The sequence below is a fragment of the Uloborus diversus genome, chromosome 1 (assembly GCF_026930045.1).
Source record: "Uloborus diversus isolate 005 chromosome 1, Udiv.v.3.1, whole genome shotgun sequence".
NCBI classification, from domain to species: Eukaryota; Metazoa; Arthropoda; class Arachnida; order Araneae; family Uloboridae; genus Uloborus; species Uloborus diversus.
Genome location: NC_072731.1, coordinates 166,078,675 through 166,087,332, shown reverse-complemented (window position 1 = coordinate 166,087,332; position 8,658 = coordinate 166,078,675). Strand labels below are relative to the sequence as shown.

Genomic DNA, 8,658 nt, shown 5'->3' with positions numbered 1-8,658 from the left:
AGTAATATCAGCTCAGTTTCTTGGTACCAATGCTGTAGTTTGGGGAGGGGGAGCATTTTTCTAACTGCATACAAAACTCGAACAACACGAATGTGCAGACAGGGCAAAACAAATGTAATTAATAGCGTAAATACACTATAACTGCAAACTGGCGAAAACATCTGTACTGTAACTTTTTTCTTATTATCCTTTTATTTTATTTATTTATTTATTTACTTTTTTCCTCCGGTAAAAATGTCAAAATATAAATTAAATGAAAAAAAATAAATAATTTTGGAGGGTTTTCAAACTTATAGGTCTCGAGATGATTACCGATTTTATCATGCAACAGTAAAGCTCTGTCATAACATTATTTTACCAAACTATCTTTAAAAATCAGAAGAAGCAGCATTTACAGATATGAAAAAAAAATTAATTAAATTATCGCGTTAGACATGGTAACTGCAAATTTTAGGAAAACTAAACTCGCTGGTTGTTATTTTCCCCCCCTCAAAACAGCCTAAATATAAATAAAAAGTAATAAAGAGATAATTTTAAAGGCTTTCAAACTTGTGGGCCCCCGGACGACTACCCAACTTTCCATGCAAGATTAAGTGTGTGTCACAAAAAAAATTAATTGAATTCAAAGTCATACCATTAAGTAACTAGTTATAATGAAGTATTCCAATGCTGAAAAAGTACGTGATCATAAATCCAAACCCTCGACCCAATTGAACCTTCAATCAAAAGAAACTAATTACTGACTTTGAACAATTACACTCCAGATTTATTGATTGAAAGATCAATGAGTAGTTTTTGAAGCTGTAATTTTGTGAGCACAATGCAACAACAGGAAATTTTCAAAATAGTTTGAATTTGAGTGGTGAACGTCCTAATTCTTTCAATGCTTATAAATTTAAGAGAACCTAATACTACCGAATAATAAACTGTTTGGAATGCATATTTCAGAACTTTGGGAAAATACTAAAATTTCTCTATAATTTTAAAACAAACCAAAGCACTAAGAATAATTAAATGCATCAAAGCTGAAGGATAAATAGAAATAAATATGTTTGTTTAGGTAAAATAAGTTTTAAATTAAAGAACATAAACAGTTACGCATATTTAATAAGTAAGGAAAAACTTTTCTAAATTTATATTTATCTCATGCTATTGAAAGCATATATAAGAAAAATAATTGCTTCAAAAAAATTGAAAGATTTATAAATCAAACTTCATTATACGTCATTGTCAAACGTGACAAACAACAACAATGCTCACACACACATAGCGTATCGTTATTTTAAAAAATCCAGTTTTCAATCCATTTAATTTCAAAATGCACGCATGCAACTTTCTTTACAATTCATTAGCATTCACTTAGTTCAAAATTATTATCAAGTCTAAGCGGAATCGATAGCTTTTCAATAATAAGGCATATTAACCAAATACGAGAAAACAGTTACGGTTATGTTTACGATGTGCGTGAGTAAATTAACAAGTAATAAAATGCTTTGAAAAAAACATAAAAAAACATCTTGAACTTGAGTGTTATCTAAAAATGTTTAAAAAGATCGAAAATCCAAAAGAATATTGGAAGATTTTTGATCATTTCAATGCTTTGGAAGTACATGGCAAACGTCAAGCTAGGATCTGCTGTTCTTTTATTGGCATGCATGGCGGATGTCGCGTAAATGCTAAACATTATTTATTATTTTGTTTCAAATTTCAGTTTAGTACTGTTTTTTAAATTTATTACGCATATCCAATAATGCTGTACTAATACACTGTTTTCTTATATTCTAGTCAATCTATTTTACATTTACTACTCCCACTGAAACTAATCGCATTTATTTTTTTAATCGTTTCGTTTGTTTTCTTTTATATTTTACCTTTTAATTGTTAAACAAGTTTACTTGGAGGGGGGGGGGTGCTCCGTGGCTCTGGGATAGAAGCTACGTCACCCAAGCAGGAGGCCGTGGGTTCGATTGCCGCCTGTGCCCTGGGTTTTATTTCTTTCTCCTGTACTTTCTGTGTGCATCCGGAGGCAAGGTACTTTGTATGCAGTCCTCTATATATGTGAAGCTGTTTAACTTCTTTATAAATAAATAAGTATGTTTATTTTTTTCGTTTTCTTTTTAATAATTTTAATTACTATGTTTCAAAATTCAAACCCCTTGTATTACAGTACCTTATATTTCTGATGTGATGTTGAAGAGGATATGTAACAGGAAAATAGTACTTTCGTTAAGTCGGAATATAAATATATAAAAAGTATTTCATATATTATTGTAGAAAAATTCAATACATGAGCCCGATTCCAGTGGGGAGGTAATGCAAGGGGCGTGCACCTTAATTTTGGCACCCGTCACAAATGACTTTGACCCCCCCCCCTTTCATATTGTTTACACCTACGTCCTTACATGTATTTCACCCCTCATTTTAAAAATCTAGGGACCCGTTCGGACTCGGGCCCGGGCCAACAGATTTCCCTTCTCGACTCTCCCTAAGTAATAGTACAGGCCTCCCTTTAAGTAATCAAAGATAGCTTGAGGACTCATATTTCGAAAAATTCATCCCAAACTCCCTTTTTTTAGTCAAAAATGAGACTTGTGGTCCTCTTTCTGGAAACTATCCTCTCTAAAATTAGAAGCTGCATCCGTCCTTACAAATACGTCAACCAAATCTACAGGTAAGGTATATGAATTTCCCTATTGGATCAAACTAAATCAAATCCAAACACATATTAAATAAATAATATGCGCTGTAATTAAATGCAAGCATATACAAACGAGTAATAATTGCTGATTTATTAATTGTAGAGAAAATTTCAAACTCATGGTTTATCAATCCGCTCATCAGACTGACACACCAACTCAGAAAGCAGAGAATACGTTAATACTAGATTACACTTAATTTAGTTTGTTTAAATAAGGATGAAACGAAATTAATCACGAAATCATCAATCATTATTCAAGAAACATACTTTGATGAAAACTAATTAGTTGCGAGAAGGAAGAATTACTTTTAAACACATTTTTGCATTCTGAAAGAGTTATTTTACTGTTATTATTTTGTAAACGATTGTTTTCAATGCTTTTACTTTTTTCTACAAAGGCGATGCTTCGGTGACATGATGATGGGTTATCAAGGTTCAAATTAGGGGAAAATCTGAGGTCGGATTTTCCAACATGACCAAAGTGTTAAGTGGGACTTCAGTAGGAATTGCTGGAAAAAGAATTTTTGTTGAGTGGGATTTTGAAAAACGTTGCGAGAATCCTAGTGCGAGTCTTGGTTGTTAATTCTGGCCGTAGTTCACTTAGGTCAATAGTTCTCAACTAGCGGTTGGTCTACCCCTTGGTCTAAGTGAAAATCTGTAATGAGTTAACTAATTAAAGTTTATACAAAATATTTTGACGGATGACTTTTTAAAACATGCAATTTAAGTGTGACAAAAGTTTGAGAAATATAACTCGAGATAGGTAGAGAACCACAGCACTAGGTAATGTCGTCTATTCTGGCATATATACGTAGTTTAATTAGCTATGAGAAAAATAGTTGTGGCCATTTAAAAAAAAATACTTTTGAAATTCGAATTTGTAAAGTGCTCTTCAAGGTAGAGTAGACCTAGCAAGCATTTTTGCGAGATAGCTCAAATAGTCATATAGTGCATGCCATTCAGAAAATTTTGTTTATTAGTGTTTTCCAAAACCAAAATCCTTGCTTTTCTCTTAGAAGGCGAATATTTTTTCATAGAAATTTCGTAATAAACTTAAAAAGTTATATTTCTTACGCATAAAGTTTTTTTTAGACGCACATACATTTGAAACTGGAGAAATTGAAGTCATGCAAATATTGTTTACAAATAAATAATAATTTAAGTGTGAGAGATAAAAGCATATGCATTCGGGTAAATTGATCGAGAATACTATTTTTGTATTGTATTCCAGTATTAAACAAAGAATAGCAATCTTCGCCTTTCCCTATTTAAAAAAAGTTTATTTCTTCTCAATATTGTTTCAATACCGGCCGAAAAGAAAATTGAAAACATATTTCTTTTAAGAAAGTATCGCAGAATTTTTTAAATATACAAATATAAAGAAATGATTAATGCAAATTGCCTAAATATTTTGAATTGATTGTTTACCTAAAACTATTTGAAATTGCATCAGTTTTTGGAATGTCTTTTCGATTAAAAAGAAATGTTGTGTGTAAATTTTATTCATTTATTCATGTATGAAATAAAAGATATTTTTTAAAGCGTTATTCAAAACTATGACTAGCTCTTGTGTAGATTGGATTGTTTAGATTAAAAAAAATAACGAAGCGTTGTGGACAAGAATAAAAATTAGCTATAAAGTAAACAATTTCCACAGTCAATGAAATACTTTTAAAAATAGTTTTAAAGTACGTAGTTATTGATACACAACAAACTGTTTTATTAAAAGCAATCAAAACAACTCTGATAAAAATTACGATAGAAAGTGCGAAGATGCTTACAAAAGCTAGATTTTAACTGGAACTACTAACAAGAAGAGAAAAAAATTCCGAGTGTGAAAAGATTTCAAAATTCCCCATCGAGGAGAGATAAAACTCTTTGAAAAAATGGAATTAAAACAATTGGCGGACATTCGGTACAACAGTTGTTACTGAGTTTTCTTTCTTTGTTTTAGTCCTGATTTTTAATCCAATGTCTTAATATTTAGTACAATAATTAAGTTTCGTACTTGAAATTTCTAATGCTCAAAATAACTTAAGTGATAAAAATCATACTTGTTATTTTGCAATTATTTTTCATCATTCCATTTTACCTAATTTAAAACTTTTAAAAATATATGGCTTTAAGTATTCTCCTGAGAGGGAACTCAGCATTTGTTTTAAGCAATTTCATTTTTTTTTAAATTGGTGATATGCAAATCAAATATATAAGAAACAGAATTGACTAAAATTTTAAGATGTTTCTTCTATGCCGAGTACTATTTTCCATTTAATATCCAAGAATAGTTAGAGATAACTTTTGTATAATAATTTAAGTTGCCCCATGAAATTGTTAATTTCTTTCGTGCAACTGCAAAAAAGAGTTCATTTCTTTTTCGCAAATATTTAGCAGTATTTCTTTGCACCTATTTTCAAGCAATCTAGGGCCAAAGTGTTTTTTGAAATTATATCTGCACAGCTCGATTGTTATTCAAACTGAAGCTGATAATGTGTATGTGTTACAAGGAAATGCTTTTAACAAAAACATGCAGCAATGAAGAAAAAATGAAAATTAAAACTATTAAAAAACAATGTCAATAAATGAGTTACTGTACTGAACTTAATTATCACATATTTATACCGTATCATTCATTAAAAAGTTAAATTCTTTTCAACAGTTAGAAATTTATTCATTTACTTCAACTAGCATGCTCTTTATGTATCAAATCATATTAGAAGATAAACATTAATTGTACTTTTTTTCCCCTTATTTCGTGGAAGCTTTCCAAGAAATGCAAGTAATAAATATAAATTATTTTCAATATAATTGCATTTAAAGCGAATTAAAGGGGATAAACATTTTAAGTACCGCCGATACGCACTGCACATTTGAAACTGAGTTTCCAAAAATACAAGAAACTTGAAAAAAATGTATTTAAAGCTTTATTGATTCCATCATTGATGAAACACTGACAAATTTTTATCGGTGTCTTTGCTGGATGGGAAGTTTTCCCACGGATATAATTCATCTTCGGTAATAAGGAGTTAAATTATTTTCGAGGGTAAATCAAGACAAACAAAATAGTTCTATTTCGGCATCAAATGAAATCTTTCCTACAAAGCTTGTGAAACAGAAAAAAGTAATTGTTTTGAAAAATAAAAATACTCTGAAATGAGTCCATGTATTCAAAATGCATTTAATATGCTTAAGGTAATTTTTAAAAAAAGTTGACTGATTTTTTTTTTAAATTCTTAATATTGTCTATTTGAACTAAAGGTACTTTTGAGTATCGTTTCAATAAGTAAATATCAATTATTTTAAAATATATATAAAAAAATATGGTTTAAAATTATTTACTACGTCTTATTAATTCCATGAAACAAGAAAAACAGAATGGTTCCACTAGTGCTAAATTTTCAGACAATACCGGAGGATAAATTTACTACAATGTAGAACACAAAAACATAGCTTCAACATAATGTGAAAGGAATTACAATATATTTTTTCCTAACAATATCTACAGCATGGAACGCATACAGCTATTTACTGAAACTGGAGGACATTTTACGACATATATTTTAAGCTCTACCGATGTTTTTCAGCTGAGAACTTCAAAACATTGTTCCTAGATAAAGGGGTAAGAGTATTTGGTGTTTAAGACATAATTTTCATTTCTTCCTTCTCACCAGAAAAAGAATTGCATTCATTTCAACATCATATTATTAAAAATTGCAGTAATTCCAAATAGCATATTAGAAGTTTTCACATCCAGAAAATAAATGGATGATATTGTTGAGAGGATGACTTAAAAATTATTACAAACATGCATCATGTTTTCTGTGCCTTGAGCTTATGAATCAAAATATTGATTTCTAAAATAAAAGTCTTAATTTTTTTCGTCAAAAGAAAAACTGACTACAGGTTGTAGGTAAGGTGAATGTGATGTGTTTATCTTTTGTAATTTAAGAGTCTGGAAAGAAGTATAGAAAACAAATAAACTTAAATATCGAAAATGATATTAGTGACAAATTTTCATAAAAAGAAACAAGTGAAATGCATCTGTGAGAAATCATCATCGAACTACATCGAGGGAATATGCACAGATACTAAAGAGTACAAAACCAATTCAAACTCAAAATTTTCAAAAGGAACAAAGACAAACATACCAAAATCAAGAATTGGTAATGCATTGTGCTAGGCACTGTTTTCATTTGAGGCAGTGAGAAGCAAAGGTATGTCAGTGGACATTTTCAAGTTTTGAGTGAAACGCGTTTAAAAATGACGTCCCAGGTAAGCTTTCATTGATTTTTTCTTTCTAAATCATGCTTTACAACAACATCTACCAGGGCTACTAGTACTATCGTCTGCCCCCAAACGGAGGGGAGGTTCATCTTCCATTTGTACTTGTTATCTCCAAATTTTTAGTTTTTCCAACTTACATTCCTTTGCTTTTCACTGCCTCATTTGATCAAAGAAAAGTGAAAATTCACTCACCCCAATGTAGTCATTGTGACAATGGTATACCAGAAGGCTGCAGGAATGGAGGTGAAAGTGGTATCCTCAACATTTTTCTCCGCGTAGAACATAACCGTCGCGAAGATGATGATGGCCATGGCCAGTGAGAATACCAGGAAACCTAGTTCAGAAGCACAACTCTTCAGGGTGTAGCCTAGAATCCTTAGGCCCTGAGAGTGGCGGGAGAATTTGAAGATGCGGAAGACACGAAACACACGGAGCGTGACAAAAGCGCCCGACACATCGTCGTTGTCTTTGATGCCCAGCCCTATGTAATAGGGCAAGATGGCCACCACGTCGATGATGCACATAACACTCCGCATGAACTTCCACCTGTCCGGTGCCGCGTACAGCCGCAGCAAGTACTCGGCCGTGAAGATCATAACGCAGGCGGTGTCCAAGCAGAAGAAAGCCACCTTGTAGTTGGAGCCACAGGACCGGCGTTCGCCGGTAGCGTAGTCCATCGCACAGGGTAGCGTCTCCACCACGTTGGCCATGACCGACACTGCGATGAAAAATCCCGTCACGTAGTAGAACACGAGCGCTGCGGTGCCCGTGTGCGGGTTCTCGAAGGCCCGCCACATTTTCTGCTGCATCGTACACCTGCTCAAGTCCAGCTGATTATCTACCTCGGACATGCGATCGTCCATGAGTCTTTCCGCATTTTCGCGCTTTCTGTCGCGATAGTCCTCATAACAACAGTCTCCGATCACGTCTGGGATGATGCCGAAGAAGGCGAGCTCATCGTCGTACGACATCAGACACTCGTGCTTGGGATAGTGCAGCTTCCCCGTTCGGTAGTAATTGAGGATGTGCCGGAAAATGTCGGGATCCCGATCGAAGAAGTATTCCCTTGATTCTTCGTCGTAGAAGAACTCACGCTCGTTAGAGCCAAGCAGAGTGTCCGGGTATTTCTCCACGGTGTTCCGCCACGTTTCGAACCGTCTCCCACTCACGTTGATGATGAACTTCTCATCCTCTTTTTTCCGCTGTTCTTTGGTCACCGGAGGCGCTGGTAGAGGATTATTCGCTATGGGGACCCAACCGATGGCAGCAGCTCTAGCGAAGGGTAACCAGGCAGCAACAGATGCCATGATGGATCAAGTCGTCTCTCGGAACACTGAACCACAGCAACCTCTAAAAATCCATCTCAGGTCCAAAGGTGAACGATACCCAGTCACCTCAATTAAAATATTTTCACTATTCCAGAAAAGCAACACATTTCCTGGCGGTCAACAAAACCAGGTCCACAACAATTGCATAATTTTCTTCCAAAATCAAACAGAATAAATCCACGCAATCTTAGAAGTGGAGCACGTTGTTGGACTCGCGCCAGCGTTTGCGCGTTTTTTGCCATATGACGCCGAATATCACTAGCGAGCGCAAACACATCGCAGCCGCGTCAGCAACAGGCCGTTGACGCAGAAATCTTGTTTATTACAAGTGCGCGTTGTAGAGTAAGGGCA

General features: G+C 33.9%; 1 protein-coding gene across 1 annotated transcript; it reads right to left on the bottom strand.

Annotated features, from left to right (window-relative positions):
- Window positions 1–7,167: 7,167 nt before the first annotated feature.
- LOC129222761 (potassium voltage-gated channel protein Shal-like) lies at window positions 7,168–8,286 on the bottom strand. Its single transcript, XM_054857293.1, has one exon. The coding sequence runs from the start codon at window positions 8,284–8,286 to the stop codon at window positions 7,168–7,170; it is 1,119 nt and encodes a 372-aa protein (XP_054713268.1).
- Window positions 8,287–8,658: the final 372 nt, after the last annotated feature.

Excerpts from the sequence above, each read along its gene's own strand:
- LOC129222761 (XM_054857293.1), bottom strand. The coding sequence starts at position 8,286 with ATGGCATCTGTTGCTGCCTGGTTACCCTTCGCTAGAGCTGCTGCCATC.